The sequence below is a fragment of the Patella vulgata genome, chromosome 3 (genome assembly GCF_932274485.2).
Source record: "Patella vulgata chromosome 3, xgPatVulg1.2, whole genome shotgun sequence".
NCBI lineage: Eukaryota > Metazoa > Mollusca > Gastropoda > Patellidae > Patella > Patella vulgata.
The window spans coordinates 54,256,595-54,275,602 of NC_065881.2; the positions used below are offsets into that span (position 1 = coordinate 54,256,595).

At 33.2% G+C, this 19,008-nt stretch overlaps 1 protein-coding gene across 1 annotated transcript in view; it reads right to left on the bottom strand.

Moving 5' to 3' along the window:
- Positions 1–216: 216 nt before the first annotated feature.
- The window catches only part of LOC126814860 (retroviral integration site protein Fli-1 homolog), a 37,938-nt gene continuing 19,146 nt past the window's right edge, over positions 217–19,008 (bottom strand). Inside the window, exons 3-8 of the mRNA XM_050540277.2 lie at positions 11,874–12,077; positions 10,851–10,967; positions 6,987–7,040; positions 6,118–6,189; positions 1,817–1,864; positions 217–1,628 (exon numbers count right to left, since the gene is read on the bottom strand). Coding sequence (XP_050396234.1) covers positions 1,114–1,628; positions 1,817–1,864; positions 6,118–6,189; positions 6,987–7,040; positions 10,851–10,967; positions 11,874–12,077 — 1,010 coding nt within the window. The 3' untranslated portion in view covers positions 217–1,113. The remainder of the gene's footprint in view (positions 1,629–1,816; positions 1,865–6,117; positions 6,190–6,986; positions 7,041–10,850; positions 10,968–11,873; positions 12,078–19,008) is intronic.

Sequence of the window (19,008 nt, forward strand, 5' to 3'; positions counted from 1 at the left end):
GTCAATAGTAGGGTCTAAAGGAAGAAAGTGACAATCGAACCATAAATCTCACATTAAAATCACTGTTTATACCCACCACCTCCCACTCTATCCATCTATATTGCACATGCTAACCACCCCCACCCCCCATTTCTCTGCACCAGCCCCTTTAGATACCAAATTAGCAAGACTAATTTTATAATAAGTTTTATTAAAAAAGAAATTAATTCATATGTATTTATATTTTTTTAGAATAATATTGCGTTTTATTTATTCAATAAATATACATCATATTATTACATACACTGTATTATATCTACATTTCGATATTATCTATAACAATATATTTTTCAGATTTAATATATACAGCAAAAGCACTTCATCTGCCTGACTATTAAAAAAGATGAGAACCAAAACTTAACAAAGAGAATTGAAATCTGACCGATCAATGAATGATTACCTGTATAATACTTGTTTGATTTCCAAGATCTGACCTTTGACTTCATAAGAATGTCTTCGAAACAAGTGACTTTTAAGAATATATTGCCATGCCACGCAAGGAGGTGAATGGCGGCGTTCATTTGCCAAGCATTAGATAATGGTATGGGCATCCTCTAGTCTCTAGATTGCTACCGATTATGTTTATTCAGTTATATTGACTATTTGCATTTTGGTAACATGAAGTCTCAACAGGAAACTGGAAAAGCTTTAACATGATACACTAGTTTTCATCGACCATTTTTTACACTGCTTTTATTAGTTCAAAAATTTTGTAGTGCTTTCATTCGATATTACCAAGATCATAATAAAATAAAATTAAAAATATGAAGCACAAAAAAATAAATATACAATAGTTTAATAATTATTTCAGTTAGTAATTAATAACTATTTAATTAATTTACGCAGGAATGATCAATACCTTTTAATAATTAATATTAAAACATAATAATATATTATGGCACTCTCTCTATAATAAAGAGGGGATAAACACTAACAATATGATTACCATAATATATAGACACTGTACATTTAATATATTTCGTATAAATTAAATTTAATTAAGTCTGTATATAAAATTTCAGTACAATTTTCTATATACACAATGTAAAGAAACATAGATCTAATAATACGTTTTTATGCATAGTAAGATCCTAAGTGTGATGGCAGATGACCTGGATGATGGGGCATCACATGACCAGGAATTCCGGTGAAAATATTACTGTTCGTTGTTGACCAGTAAGGTGTCGTGGATCCAAAAAAGCCAGACCCTGGAGTTGACATCGGCGGATGCGTCGGCATGAAGTTGGGACTCGAATATCCAAACATGTCTTGTTGATAACGAAGTGTAGATGAATCGTTAGAATTAGATTGAAGGCATTGGGCCAGTCCAGAAAAATCAAACTTATAAGCATAACGTTTACCGTGAACTTTGGTCATAATGTTCTTGTCGTAGTAGTAACGTAAAGCACGACTCAGTTTGTCGTAATTCATGTTAGGTTTGCTCTTCCGTTTACCCCATCGCCTTGCAACTTCATCAGGGTCTACTAATTTGAATTCGCCATTGGTTCCTTCCCACGTAATACAGGCAGCATTTCCGCTGTCCGATAACAGTTCGAGTAAAAACTGCCATAGCTGAATTTGCCCACTTCCTGTAATAACAAATATAATTTGATTTTCAAATAAAAACAATTAACACTATAGTAACAAAACGTCAATAAATTAGTCCTCATGACAAGGATATGATTAATAATCACCCCGAAGATTTGAAGAACTCGATTGTATTTAGGATATTTATTTACAGTTTTAAATCCAGGTATCTTAAAAGTAAAAAGCTTACCTGAACTAGATAATCGACTTGACATCGGTCCAAACAGTTGATAGGGATCTAGAATTAAGATATTTAAAATAAATACATAATATTTAACTTGTTAATTCAACATTTTACGTCATATGAAAGAAATTACATTTAGTTAAATATCAATCTAAATGTTAATAAATGTGATTTAACTATGAGTCAAAGTACATTTGGCTATTTTACATTTGGCTACATTTGGCTATTTTACACTTGGCTATTTTATGAAGCAAACTATTCGACGTAAATATTACTCCTATGTTATTCTAGTCGGTAAACTATGATGAAGGAAATCGAACGCGGGGTTATAAAAAGTATATAAATTTCAGATTTATACGCCACGAATCCAAGGAACAAATCAAAGAACAATATGTTGAGCTCTGGCAATACAACACGTACCGGGGGAAAAAATCAATCTGACAACAATATACTGAATTTGTTACGTACTTTTATTTGTCAAAAATAATAAAGATTTGTGAATAAATATATAAAAATGTTCATTAAAAATTCTTAAATAGTCAGTCGAGTAGAAGGTAAGATAAAATATATATATATTCAAAGACAGACATATCTCTTTTTAAGAAAGGAAATAAATTTTGTAGGAGTGAGAAAAAAGGAGAAACAGAGTCATACATTCTCATCAAGTTCACAAATATCAAAGTTCTCGTTCAACAAGATCAGAGAACGTTTAGGCGAAGCAGTCATCCGTTTCTTAAACACATTTTTACATTAATGTATCAATTCATTGCCATTTCAGCATATTATGAAGCTTGTCACCTAACTAAAGTAACATTGACAATCACATTAGGACGTTAGCGTCAACTATATTCAATATGCAATCAGGCGTGGTGCCACTTTGATGCAATCTAGCCCCATAATGGAAAAGCTACGAATCTATTTTCAACGGCTACTTCCTGCTCATGCTATGGAATACGAAATTAAAATCAAAGACTGGGTAACATTTTATTTTGTATGGTGTGTTTTCTTTGTGATTTCTATCGTGATTTATCGAATTAAAAATATATTTATAACTTATATTGCAAGATTAGCTTTATTGCATGGGAAGAATACAGATTTAGAAAAAAAATACTTATATAATGAATTAATAAATGAAGTGGGGTTTAACGTCCTACTTTTCTGCACCTTTCGAAACTTAAACAAAAACTGATGACGTGGAATAAATCTTAACAATTTATAACGTGTTAACTGTAGATTTTAAGGAAGTTTTTAAGATGTAGTCTGCATGTACACTTTATTAGTCGTGTAAATATAAATCCTTTTGACGTTTGTTTTTAGTACCAACCTAGTTCCTCCCACTGCTAAAGACCCCTGCGCGCAAGCGAATTATTGAAATAAAATTAAACCATATGTTAGTCCCGAAATGACCTAGTTTGTGTCGAGTGGACGTTAAACCCCATCTCTCTCTCTCTCTCTCTCTCTCTCTCTCTCTCTCTTTGTTTTTAGTAAAACTGGTAAAAATATAGATGTACTATAAAATACAATGGTGACTAAATAAAAAAAATATGAATATATTGATCTACAGGTGTCACTTCAATTGATTGACAGGTCAACATGTAATGTCTGTCTATCATATCGCGTCTTTATCTTTAAAAAATACTATGATTATTACCAATTAAACAACTCGCTTCATTTAACTTGATTAGCCTGAAGTGCAATCATAACTGATGGAAGGCCATGACACGCTTAAGGCGAAACGGCATAGAATATGCACACGCGAGTTCCGTTTTTGACACGCGTGCGACGCTGTGTCTTTCCGTTAATCGGGAGCATCGTTGAGAGACTGGACAATGGCTATCGCTAAGCGTTTGACCGTTGAAGAGCTCAGGTATACAACAATGACCATTAGGGTATAAATGTCTTAAAACGCGATATGGTCATTAATACATCGTGTTCTTATTTGCATCCAACCAGTCCATAATGCGTAAATGATGACAGTTCGGATCATTTGATGTATGGACAATAACACTGTACACCGTTTACACCGTTTAGAGTGATTTGTCCTGTATGAACGATATGATGAGACCGATAGGAGCTGGTGAATAACGTAACAAGGTTCATTTACGAGTTTATTTGTCCTCTCACATTATACAAAACATCGGCAACGCAATATTGTCTGAATAGGGTTTGACGTCCTAACAAAGAGCTCATTAGACCGTATGTAATGAGGTGTTCAAAGTGTTAAGTATATGGGCATCTGTGCGAATAATAAGTCAATTCATGACAAATGTTACATGGAGCACATGCTAGGTGATGGACCTTAAGAATCTTTGTTAAAAGTTTGTTGGGGTGGTTTTTTTTTAAAAAAAAAAAACCCATCTCAGTTACACTTACTCACGGTTGATTCCTTCGACAAAGATTAACAAAAAAAACCCCCTAAATATTGGAGTAAATCGGTTGGTTGTTTGAGAAGAATCATTGCTTATGCTTAATACTACATGTAGTATGTTAGAATTATATTATATTTGAAATATTAATATGGGCCACAATCAGTGGTCAAGAAAATATCTAATTTGAGGTCTGGAGCGAACAGACCGTTTGATTTTCTTAACCTTTGTTTTTTATCGGAAAAATCTATTTTAAAGAACACCGTATAAAGAAATACACCCTTTATTATATCCACTTTTTATTCTTATTGATTGGGTGAATGTAGGCGAAACGGTTTTATTTGTCTGTATTTATTTTGTATGTTTTAAATAGGATTATTAATTTAATTCTCAGAAATTATCAGCGAATAAATAAATGTAATTATTAATATCATATTTAAATAAGCTTTTCTGAAAATCCAAGCACTGGCCAATACTTAGAGAATAATTGTCATTTGCGCCAGCCTTCATCAAATAAAAATGTACGTTCGTAAAATGTTTACAACTCGGTGATGGCTAGAGAGATTTTTCTAATAGTTTGTTTAGATTCCAAATTAAACTTCTTTAATTTGTAACATAAAGTCAAATCACGTCAAATTGAAACTTATAGCTTTACGAAATAGACAAGACCTGCAAAGAACTAATGTCTCTTTAAGGTAGAAATAGTACTGGGTAATGGCAAGAGGGGAGAAAGAGAGAGAGAGAGAGATTTCGGGACTAACACATGGTTCAATTTTAATTTAAATAATTCGCTTAAGCAGTGGGGGGGGGGGGGCGGAAATGGCAATAGGAGTATGACTCATAAATAAGTATTATGCATTGTACTTTTTGAAACACACATTACACAACAATCTGATCTATATTTCGTTTTTTTTTATACTTTCGATGGCCTACACTACATGAAGATCTGGCCGGTTATACTGGATGGTCAGACATTGATTAAGCAATCAGTGTCGACGTTTCTAGTGGTTTACCCACAGTTCTGTGCACCAAACGCCCAAGAACCCGCTGTAACAACAGACCGTTTCATTGGCTAATCCCTCACGTCAACCAGAAACCGGTGTAGTAAAGGCAAGTAAAACGAAATTTTGAACTATAAAAAACGAAACGAAATAGAATCTGTGTTTTAATCAGATTGATCTCACAATATATTTTATGAAATACATAACATCACAATATAAACGCGTTTTGTTTCTGTGATATGGTAACATTATGTGATAAAGACTTTAAAGTTTGTCTGGGGGTTTATTAGTTTAGATGAAATATAATATTCTAGAAGCAAGAATCCCGTTCTAAACACGATTCAATCAATGGCGGAAACATTGATAAGGTTTCGTCAATACCGGTCGGAAATCTTTGAGGTGGCTGTCATCAGATTTAGAAAAAGACAATTTGACTGGCCATTGTCTGCAAACATAGGCCAGGAAGCCCCATATCTTACACTATTGTCTTGAAGGGTTTCATTCAGGAAAGACACTGACTAACATTGTCACATAACTCAACAATCTGTTAGCAATTATCAGGAACTATCTCTTAACACGATGCCAATCACATATACGTGTCCCTGTATACAAAGTCTCTAATCTATGTCCTGGGAGTATATCTAACTCAATTAAGATGTATTGATTACGTTGAAATTTACTACGATTACCGCTTGAATATATAAAGATTTGAATTGGGTTGTCTATATTTGTTTTCTCTCCATTGAATCGACTTTGTTAAGTGTATGTACCATGATTTGGATTAAGTCACAGAAAATTATTGAACTTATTTTAAACTCAGAGGCTGTATTTATTTTTTCGCCTAAGATTATAATTCCTATTCTGTGCCAAATTAAGAATCGTCAAGTTGTAAGTATATAGGTATTATTAGAAAAGAAACGTAGTATAAAGCTGTAATTACCTTGTGTTCTCCATTGTGTGTGGGTGTTGTTATAATTTGATTTAATACCAGGAAACCCAGAATGACCATATCCTGAAAATATACAAAATAAAAATTTCTTTAATATATATTTCCAAACCGACATTGCTGTAGATCTTGGCAGCGGAGTCTTTAATAGTCTCTGAAAGGGGGATTATTGGAACAAAATAGAAAAGAACAAAATAGAAAAGAACAGAAAGGGACTAAACTGAATGTAAAACCCTTACAAACAAACAGATAACTAAATATAAGCCATTATATTAAAATATTCTTTGGTAATTATCAAAAAGGCATCTGTGGGTGAAACTAAAGACAACCATGCGGTTACCCGGACGTTGATTCTATCTTAAAAAACAATAAACTGTGAAAAATGAAGTTGTGCTAACCAACTCGGTTAAACGCCCGCCTTAATTGCTTTTGTTGTATGTCCGTGCACGCCGTTGGTCGATTAAAAGTTGGGTCATAAAATTGTCAACTTATCTCTTACCAAATTAAATGTGAATATCTTGAACTACATTGTTTAGATGAAAAGTAAATCGAAAAAGACAAGCTTGGCATTATTTATCGCTAAAAGATGGCACCATTTTGAACAATGCTCCCTACATATAAATGGCAATTTCCACATTGTACACATAACGACGTAGCATATTAAATAAATTTTAATTTATTGACTTTTTCCCCAATTTATGTGAATCAAAAAAAATAAAATGGAATTATTTAAGGTCATATCATTATGCACCTACCCTCTCCCCCGGACACCCCCTAACAAAAGAAATTACATGCACATAAATAAAATAATCGAAATAGGTATTATACTGAACACCTGTTTACTATTAACAAAATGAACGAACCTTGTGCAGTGACAGGGGGACTTGATGACCATGGACTTTTAGTAAATGTTGGCTCTGTGAAAACAAATTTTCAAAATCAATTGATGGCAGTGTGATAGTTATGCATGCATTACAAATACAATATTGAAAACTGTGTAACAAGAATCCCATTAAACGTTTTAATATTCTAAGCATTGGCTGTGTTTTATAGCACATCATCACACAATTTTCAGACATTTTTTCCCCGAAAATAAATATTATACCTGCAAATAGAAAACCCGGAAGTCCTGTAAATGAACATGGCCGAAATAAATCCTGTCTCTTCAAAGTCTGCATCGAAGAAAATATTCAAACCAAGATGGAACACTTTGATATGAAAATTGTAGAATTCCTAAATAAAAACTATTCTCCACATGAAAAGCTTTGTTACTGGGATAGCAAACACGTAACAGTGAGGCGATACATCAACAGTCGTAATGCAAAATCACGCAAAATCGTTCTTCAGTTCCGTAGTTGGCATCGACAAGGGGAAATCGTCACTCATGCCATTTGACAAGAAACTAAAGTCACAGGGGCTCATTTCCCGTACGAGTTTTATATGCGACTTCTAATACAATAACTGCAATTTGCAACAACTAACCAATCAATTGATTGTAAAGTTAAGTCTATCGTCCAATGTGGCGGCTAATCTTTTCGAGCTTACAATCAATAACTCTCTAAGTAGTCTAATGTAATCACAACCACCACGTGCTCGCGAATGTTTACACGGAACCCAGTGTCGGAAGGGTCACCTTTTCGGCTTTTCAACGCTAGAGAGTTCTGAAGAGTTGCAAATTGAGGGCAGTTCAGATGTATGAAATGCGTTGATTAAAGCTAGTAAAGCGAGGAAGGGAGGACATTATGTTGATTATCACCCAGAGTCGATCATTTTTTCCTCCGGACCGAATCACCTTCAAACAGTAGCGTCTCTATGATTTCACTGGGTTTTGATTTCACGACGCCACAAGACCGAGAACTGAAGGCAACGAGATACAAATCTCTATTCATTTCAGTAATCATTTTGCAATTACGCGATGATGTGTTGATAGTTAAATATTTACTGTATTTCCTGATATTTGAACGAGAGTGAAATGCTTTTAAGCGTTTTGTTTACTCAATCATTGTGTTGCAGGAAAACTAAATTGGTAGTTCGTTTCCTACGCGTTAACTATTACAATTAAGGAAAGCAATTTAGAATCACCGTTCTTTGATTGTGGTACACTATGGCGGGTATTGATACGACCACGTTACGTTTCAATAACCTGTTTCATCAGATTGTTTTAGCTGTTCGACATTCAAACTACAAAAACTTGAGGACAAAGACTCATCATATTGGTTTGTGTAGACTCGATGAGGTAGAACATAACATGAGAATCGGAAAACACTTCTGTCAGGGTCTAGCGCCTCCATTTTGTATCATTATTGTATCATAACTTGTATATTGATATTGAAAATACCGAACAAATTAAACTTGATTAACTTTATCTCGGACATATTATTCACATCTCTAGACACAGTTTAATTATGTCTTCATTTTGTAGATAAGATGCTAGTTGGTTTTACACTTCTGTTTCCCTTTAAGATAAGGTAACATTTTGTTTGTCATAGAGATAGAGAGAAAGGACATTAGATGCAAGCATGAAATTATCAATTAAGAAAATTAAATTTTAATTTGCCACGTTCTTGTAAAGTTACAATGCGGTCGGAAAAATATAATTTTATAACGAAGCATGTACTTTGGTATTAAAAGTCACGAGATACCAATGCCCCCCCCCCCAAACACACACACACAAATCATTAGTTAAAGTAGCTATGTCTCTAACTCAATATCATCAAAAATCTTCGACATTCAAAACATGAATTATTTGTCAACTTGAGATCTTTCAGCGCCATTTGGAACAAGAGACTCAAAGAACGAGGCTAGTCATATTCAACAAGTCATGTCAAATGGTGACGCTATATTCTTATCTGGAGAGCATGCGCAATAAATACTATCGGTGTAGACTGAAATAACCAGACGCTAAAGATTGTCATTCAATTGAGACTTCTGGCGTATTTCGCCGAACATAAATGATTAAAAATTACAGTAGAAACAGAAACGATTAAATGTAAATCAGTTTATATACATTCATATTTCATTATCATATGTGTTGCGAGCCATTTTTGTCGATTTCTAAGTACCAAATATTAGCGATTTAGCTCCTTTAACTCCGAATGTTCCCATTGTTATTTCTATTTTTTTCAATGGAATGAATGAGTGAAATGAAATTAGGTCTATCGTCGTATACTTTTATGTTCCAACCGGGGATTTGGTCCCACCGAAAGACTAGACGCTGTTCCTTGCCAGATAAAGATACAAAATAAGATCCAAGTTTTTAATTTGAGAAGAATATGTTCTTTAATTGTCCTTGTAAGGTGTACAATTTGGATATACCTATAGTTAAAATATGTTTGTTTTTTTATATTTAAGAAGTTTATTTAGTTTATGGGGTTTTATTATTAGATGACCAAGGAAACGTGGGCGAATTTACCCATTTAACACCTTAAGTGTGATGTTTCATACCTCATTTAGTAGTTTCACAAATTCTATTCATTTGTCGTTAAGGTAATTATGGCTCCTCATTGTCTCTTCACACATCTAATTATTTAATAACACAATATGTAACGTTTGTTTTTCACAGCTTGCCGTTACGTGGGTTCAAAGCAGCACCTGTTAGTGTTAGCCCGAAGTTAACTAGTGTCAACAGTTTAAGAATAATTTAATAGACCAAACAGAATATTCGTACTGTACTGGTGTCCAGCCCAGCCCCACACTACCCTACCCAATTACATGGATCATTAAAGGGGGTGACATATTCATTCTAGCTCTAGAACGCCGGGTGAAATAATTTATTAAAAGATTAAAGACTCTTCGTTTTAAGAAAGATAGAACATATCTTGAATCCAGCCAACACTTGATGTTTCAGCTCGAAAATGTTTCACACCTACCCACACGGCACAGGCACTTGAAGGGATTAAAATAAAACTTCTTACTACTGCTTGACTATATATTATCAGGGCCGGCGGCTGCAATTCTTGGTTGGTGGGGGGGGGGGGCTAAAGCTCCGCCCCCCTAGCCCCCCCCACTCCGCCGGGCCTGATTATAGTATATACTATAATATATAGTCAAGCAGTAGTAAGAAGTTTTATTTTAATCCCTTCAAGTGCCTGTGCCACACGGTACTCAACAGATCGTCGCTTCCGTTTAAATTGGATTGAATTGGAAGACCAAATAGATAAAATCTCAACTGATTATAATAACGTGAATAACATAAGTTAATAATGATGCTTCCTGTTTAAATTTTATGTATTATCTCCTCCTTTTAATAAAATTACGGTCAACATTAAAATGACACTACTTATTTCATCTGGGTCAAAAATAAAATCGTCGATCTCGTTGGATTGTATATGTTGACTTTGTTTCGTTGGATGACAATTTGTCTTCATTCGGTGTCTACGTCACTTGATAAAGCCAATTTTGAGATATAACCAAATGTGTCGACATAGTTAGTCAATTTTTCGAAACAAAATTTTATAGAGCTTGTCGCACCACTAATCGACTGGGCACAGGTCAATTCAATACTTATTTTGAAAGATATGAAAGTGGTTTAGCTCTTCTAAATCATATTCAGGTAGTGTACTAAAATTGCACCGCTGCGACTTACATCACTGCAGATTCTGAAGAAGTGTCTCGAACAAAATATAACGCGAAGACCTATTATGTTTTCCAAAGAAAATTACATGAAAGATCGTAGGTATCGTGTATCTCTTTTAATTGCATAAATACAAACGCTATGAAATACATACCTGTTTTTGGTATACAATAAGTAGCGCCACAACTGTTTTGATTGTAAGCTATGGTGGTTGTTCCCATGTGTGGACTGTTCTCAGGCAAGTCTGGTGTTTGACGTGTTGGAGAACTACCTGTGTAGAAACATATGATTTAGAGTGTTGAACAGACATAACTAAGAATATTTCGTAATATCTTTAATTTGAAATCACTAAATAGATATACATAAATAATTCAGCATGAAATACGAAGAATGCATCGGGAATAAAATGTTTACTTTTCAAAATATAAATAAATTAATGTAAAGATGTATATTGTCCATTATTGGAAAACATTATATTGCTTTTTGTTATTAATATCCCACGCTGTCAATGATTTTTAACCGAATTTCTCACGGGACAAGAAATTAAAGGGATATAACTCGAGTTAGCGTCAGTCAATTATTTCAATGATTTCAGCGCAGACGTTCAGCAGACTATACACCACCTATTCTGTTCCTATTAATGTTTAGAAAGTGCAAGTTTTGTTAATAATATATACAATAAAAAATGAAATATATTTTAATTCCATTGTTTGAATTTCACCAAGCAGTTTAGAAAATTTGCGAAAAGGTCAACATTTTCCACTTTGATTCCCAACCCGACGGCACTCGATCCCACCACGCATCACTTGGAGAGAGAGAGAGGGAGAGAGAAATGGGATTTAACGTCCACTCGACACAAACTAGGTCATTTCGGGACTAAGCATCACTTGGAACAAATCGTGGATGAAATTCATCAAACGGTTTTGGAAAGAAGACGAAAATTTCCCATTGTAACGTGAGTCCGCTCATCACTAAGTAATAAGCAAGTTTGAATAAGCATTATGCAAACAACAGACCTACACAATTTGATTGGAATCTATTGGTTCAGTAGAAGGAGTTAAAAACATAAAATTCAACGGACACGCGAGATAAAATCCAAGAAATTATAGATTTTACCTTTAATAACCCAAAACTCTGTGACTCTGGGTTTGTGAAAGAATGTAAAAACACAACATACCTTGCCGTAAATACGCTAAATGGGTTAATAAAACTTCTGCATTATAAGGCGACACCTTTCGTAGAAAATCGTCACGACTCATTTGGCAAAGTGCTGCACCGTCTGTATGAAGGAATAAATTAGAATCGAGATCACGAAGACCGTATTGTCTAATAGCCCAATCTAACCACTGTTCCACGTGGCTTTCTGTCCAAAGGGAAACTTCTGAAATTATAAAGAATGATTCTCTATTTGTATTAATTCAATCAATCTTCATTTTTGTTGAAATAAATATCTTCTGGGAAAAGGAAGAAAATGTAGGCATAGCTTCCCTTGATCAAAATCGTCACATTTATCTACATATTCACTGAATTATAAAATTTGTAAAAAAAATGTATACGTTAGTCAGAAATATTATTATATACACATCATTCCCATATACATGTAGTCAAAAAAACATAAGTCAAGAAAACCCACCAAAAACGACAAGCTAATTAACATTTCTAAAATCAGATGTTATTTTCTGGTAATATTTGTAAAGCTTATAATATATGTAATATATAGACTTCTAATCTTCCAAACTTCAAGTAATGTGTTGTGATAAAAATGTAACCCGACTATTAACATAAAAACATAGTATATTACAAAATACATGTAGATAAATATTATTTTCTAAAATATTCTTAAATAACAAGATAATCTGAAATATAAATGACATTGACATTAATTATAATAAGACATGGAATTTCCTATAAAGTCTACCTGAAAATAACAGCAATCCTGAACAAAATTAAATCTACAAAGAAATTCTGGCAACTGAAACAAATACTTTAACATCTTCCTTAATATAGGATTTTCAAATCAAATGTTTATTACAGTTTTAAAATTTTCATATTAACATCTGTAATGTTTTGTTGTCATGACAATCAAAATAGTGGCACTTCATTTGTTCTCTTCTCGCATGGAGTCTACTGAAGTGATAATTTGATTTACACTGTATAGCCTCTTCCTGATTTACTGAACAACCCCCTATTAAGAACCACCGTGACGTATGTTGCACACAATGTCATATCCCGTGGTTTAGGTAATTTCATTATTGTCTGAAAAGGAAATGGACAATTCAGCCATAAAGCTCGGCCGAATTAAAATTCTAATTTACTTGATAAAAATTACAATCGACTAATAATTCATATATGAAACACAAAACATGTTACAATTTGCCTTTTTTAATTGCTTCAATTCAAAATAGTTTTATCTATAAAATTAATTAAAATCAGATATCAACAGATAGTTTCGACTGGTATATGTCTCAACTGATTGGGCTGTGTGTGCTGTTAAAAAATGCAATTATGGAATTAATTCTATGAAAATACACTTTATTATCACCATGGCCTCCAAAAGATAGGATCTGATCGACACTGGTAAAGATATAGTTTGATCAGATGCTTAGACAATAAACATGGGCATATCTTGTGTAGTGTTTCTATAAAGAGCTGACAGTTCTCACTATAATGGTTAAAAAATAGATAATGAAATGGCAATATATCGGACATTTCAGTTACATCACGTCATTTTGAACGGAGTTATGGCCGTTTGAAGAATAATGTAGTTTCGATTATCATTGCTACCGTTGTTATACGATAATAAACCAATTCTGAATTATCCATTTTTGAATTAAATGTTCAAATCCGTTGATAATTTCAAGCATCCGATGACCTATAGAGTTGATTATGGGCTTGGCATGTGAATAATCGTGTAAGTAATGATTTATATAACAAACGAAATCCGTTGATAATTTCAAGCATCCGATGACGTATAGAGTTGATCATGGGCTTGGTATGTGAATAACTGTCTAAGTAATGATTTATATAACAAACGAAATATCTGCAATGGGCAGATTTAGGTCTTACATAAAGCATATTTAATTTTAAAAATAAATTCGAATACAAAAAAGCAACCAAAACTTGTTAGCTATGTAAAATTTCCAAAATAAATTCGTTCTTGGAGAGTTGGTATTTCCCGTACCGTGCACGACATTGGTCACCTAGATCATAAAACTTATAAAATGCGGTCATTTACTACTATAAATGTGTTTTGGACCATCTGAAATATATATTCTTAATGCCAAATTCTATAAATACGGAGTGAACATTAAAGCAGAAGTAATTATTATTTCATTGTTATTTCCGTATAGACGTTCGTATATTATGTTTAACAAATCAAAGGACAGCGTCCCGTTTTTGGGGCCATGGTTCCAAACATATGAATTGAATATAGTAATATAATGAGAATCTATTAGTTATGATTTATTGTTTATTTAGGAAAATTTTCAATATGTCATCGTGTTCACTTTTATAACAGTTTGATAGTTCAAGTTAAACGTTTATTTCACAATTGCGTTCGAAATTGCAATAATTCAAGCCATAGTGTCACAATCAAAACTGGCCATACCTGTGTATCCATATATAATAACCATGATCACAAGAAAGTCTAGACGTTTTGAATAATGCTGTAATTGTTTAGCTTTTATTTTGGAATCATATAACTTAGGTATACCAAAGCTTGTACTCAATTATAGTAATAATTATATATATTAAAGAAGCTAAGTCTCTAACTCAATATCATCCAAAATCTTCGACATTGAAAACACGGATTATTTGTCGGTTTAAATCAACATTGATGTTGTAACCTTACCGGGAAAAGATGGCCTTCTGATATCCAATATTTAAGACAAAATAAACATTTTACAATTGGTACACGAATCGTGTACCATAATGCGTTTCAGCGCTATTTGTAATAAGGGACTCGAAAAGCGAGGCCAGGCATATTCCACAAGTCATGTCAAACGGTGACGCTATATTCTTATCTGGAGAGCAAGCCCAATAAATAATATCCGCGTAGACTGGAATAACCAGACGCTAGAGATTGAAATTCGAATGAGAATACTGGCGTATTTCGCCGAACCTAACTGATTAAAAATTACAGTAAAAACAGAAACGTTTGAATGTAAATCAATTTATATACATTCATATTACATTATTGTATGCGTTGCGACCCATTTGTGTCAATTTCTAGGTCCCAAATATTAGCGACTTAGCTCCTTTAATGATACTACCAAATCGTATTTGATATAATATGTATCTTTAAATTGTAACTATAATTAGTAAATGTTTTATCTGTGTTATTTTCGTGGGTAATAGTTTTATTTATAGATTTATTCTCTAGTTATATTCTAGACGCATGTCACTAACTTGTATACGTCATTATTTAATCAAAAAACTTATTGAGTAAAGTAGCGGTGATAAATGAATCGAACTTAGGATAATATAAAAAAAAACAGAAGGAAATCTTGAAGTTGGGCATTTTGATAAAATAATAATTGGTTTCATCCAAGGGTCGCAAAGGTTGTATGTACGACATATTGCACAGTATGAATGATGAATTTCGGTGAATTTCGCGATAACAGTAGTTTTAGTTATGAAAGGCAATATATATTGTATGGACTTGCATATAAACATATATACATATACAACATCTGGAAAAAGTTGAAGCAATCTGACCTAATTGTGGCCAACAGCAAAGTGAGAGAAGCACGTCAAGTAGGTAGATACAGAAAGTTAAAAGGTTCTGATTTAAACAATATGTATATAGACATCCCGTCTTTAGCTCAACTCTTCATTTTCTGAACAAACAAAAGGAAGTTTACGTTGTAAATGAAATTGGTCGGTCATCTTATAACTGGCGTATACTTTCAGAATAATATAATAATATCCACGCCATCTGATGATTCACAACATTTATAAGTGGATTTCAATCTACCCAGATAAATGCCATATTTTCTCAGTCACTTTATAGATGTACGTTTTTGGACTAAATGCTATTTTGTTCTCGTCTAACTCTATATTTAGATAAACGTAGAAGATTATAGGAGTAACGACTTTCCTAGCTATAGGTTTGTCGATGCCCGGGCCATTTCCATGACTATACGCCCCCTGCCCCTCCCCCAACGATTCAAGGATAAGACTTAGTACTCAGGGATGTGAGGAAGGAGGACATTTTAAACATGCAACATTAGCTGAAAACAAACTTTTTATTCAAGTTAAGTAGGGCAGATTGCAGACCAACGTTTGCACCGATCATTTCTTAAATGGATGCCCGGAGCCCCCCCCCCCTCTCTCTCTCTCTCTCTCTCTCTCTCTCTCTCTCTCTCTCTGTGCACACTACTGCGTTAAGTTTGAAATAGTACTAATTATAATATTTTTAACGTCATCCCTTCCCTTGACACAAAACAAAACGAAACAGAAGTTAAATGCTCTGATCGCTATCAGTTTAGTGTCAGGAAGACTTGATTTCAGTTCAAACACATTATAATTTACAGAACAGTTAGAAACTGTATCAAATGATAATGTCATTTCTTTAATGGTAAGATAAAATGGCGCCTGTATCAGTATGTATTAACTACATCAATAAGGACAATTATTAGAGATATCATCATTATGACTAAACAATATATGAATAAAATGATATTATCTCCCTTATTTATTTGCATATCGTTCTTAAAGATTATTCTGGCAATCTTTTGATAATGTGTTCTCGTTTCGATTTTCTCACATATGTGTTATTTTCTTACAGATACAAGAACAATAGTCCCGTAAAAACTAAACTCGGCCTAAATATCTATATCAGTATTGGCAGGCTTGAAACACGGTAATCAAGTACAGCTGGTTGTAGTTTATTCACGTGTTGGTAGTATTTTCCTGTCTTCAGTAGTTTGTGCAAGCGACTTAATGTTGGAATAAGAGGTGTTTGGTTTCCGAACTACACCAGTTGTATTCCTACACACATGTTGTCCACATGTGCCTCAGTGCACCCTAGTGTAAGACGATGGGCGGAGAAACAAATAGTTCCCGGTATTGCAGTTTCCCAAGGGAAATATTTTTTAAAACGCTGAAGTATTTAGGGAAATATTCCCCTTTTACATAGTTACCTGGGCGCTATATTATGTAATATATGGTAAACATTTATAGAATACGTCAATTTATAATGGAGAGAACATGGTAAAATGTATTGTTTAGTTTTTATTTAGAAGTTTTACTTGTAAAAAACATAGATATGTAAATAGGAGTATATATATTATTCGTCAAAATAACATAATATTTAAAGGCACATTATTTTTAATTTACAAAAACAAAGTTTTAAAAGAAAGACTGCGTGGTTATGTTCTTTATTTGCTTCATTTTCTTTTATTTATAATAATTATATATAACAGTAGGCCTATTTATTTAAACAAATAAAAATTGTGTATACAAAGATATCTATTTTACTAATTAAAATATTGAGAACCATAATTCATCCTCTCTCTCTCTTGATTTTATTCGTTGATTTGCTTATTAACTTGTTTGCTTGTCCTTTGTTGTTATTGGGGAATAACGTCAACTAGATATCACTAAATTTATAACTACATGTATAAATAAATTCAAAGACAATGGAGTTTTTCGCGCTTACGTCACCCTTTCCAAGCAACTTATAGCCTGCCTATTACTCCCAGTCTAAAAGACCTGACGTCAAGACTGACCATGTCATATCAAATTAAACACTCCTAAACAAGTCTTTTAGGTGTATTTCCTTACGTTAAACTTTCTTGTAAGCACGCCGGAGATTTCAATTATTTTTAAATTCATGTGGGTTGTCTATCACTTCCTGTTGGTTCTATTGCAAGAGAAAATCCTATTGATTTTTACCGTTTTTGAAGATTATTTTTCAGATGTACGACTTTAAGTAAAAAAATATTGTTGGCAGTTCATTGGTCGCGATCAACGGACCGTTTCGTCTCCTATTTCTTTTCTTCTTTTTTACACCCTAGATTATTTATTTAAAAAATGACACGGGTTGTCCTCTTTATTGAACGGTAGAATCCTATGATATTTTTGGTGATCAATTCCAGGGATATGTTACCGTGTTAGCAGTATTATATAATAGACTTCATGGGGCAAACAAGTACATTATGGAAAACGCAAAACCTGGATCACGACAGCCCACAGAATTCAGATGCATTATTATATTATAGTTTTCGAACAGTCCAAAGTAAAGCTCTGAAACTTGATGGACTCAAGCATTTTGAATTGTTCAAAGAAATTTTGAATACTGAATTTAACGAAAATAAAGCTAAGTCCTGCAAATGGAAAATAAGCCCAGAACATAACGGGTTTTATTTTAATCCGTATTTTACCAATACTTCCCTGTCTTATCATTGCCATACACTCTCAAAATTCCATTGTGGGATTACTCCCGCCCGCAAAGAATATGGTTGTTATGAAAAATGAACATCAAAATTCCTCTAGAATATATTTGGACTATGAATGGATATATATTAATTTGATATTATCTTTAGAATCTTATCGCTATATAATTTTAATAGGATTTTAGTGTTATAATAATGTAATCTGCGTAGGTAAGTTATGGTCTCCAATTATATGTACCAAGATACACTAAGCAAAAACATCCGTGAAAAAGCGTAGAAAATTCCGGAAACAAAATTTACCAGTAAAATTTTATCCGTATTTGCTTTTCCTGTAATTTACAGAAATTCTTTCAATCAACATAAATTCCATTTTCAAATACAGAAAAAACAATCCTGGTAGTTTTTGGTTTCCTGAGCATAATAGTGATAAAATTTTCATTGAATTAACCATTGACGTTATTCGTGTGTGGGAAATAGCTTTATTTAACTTCCGCTTCTACCGAAGTGATATCGCTGACAATCATTATAAGCAACCTCTATTATAAGAATATGGAATATCCTAATTGAGAGACGAGCTCAAGGTATCGCTACTCGTCAGTGATTGGACCGGTTAGAGTCTTTCAGATGTAAGCTTGCGGTACTATCAATTTGCAGGTATGTAAAATCTGCAATAGAGTCAAACCGGCTTACACTGGTCAATCTGTTATATTATACGGATTTAAGCGTGGTTGATTACCAGATAATACAACGTATACACACGGTTAAAACATAGTTTTTATACATTTATGAAAATACCTACAATCTGATTAACGTATGATGAATAACAATACACTTTATAGATCTTATAAATAATGGAAATTGGATATACATGCCATGTAATATACCAAAATTTACAAAATATGATTATTCATATTA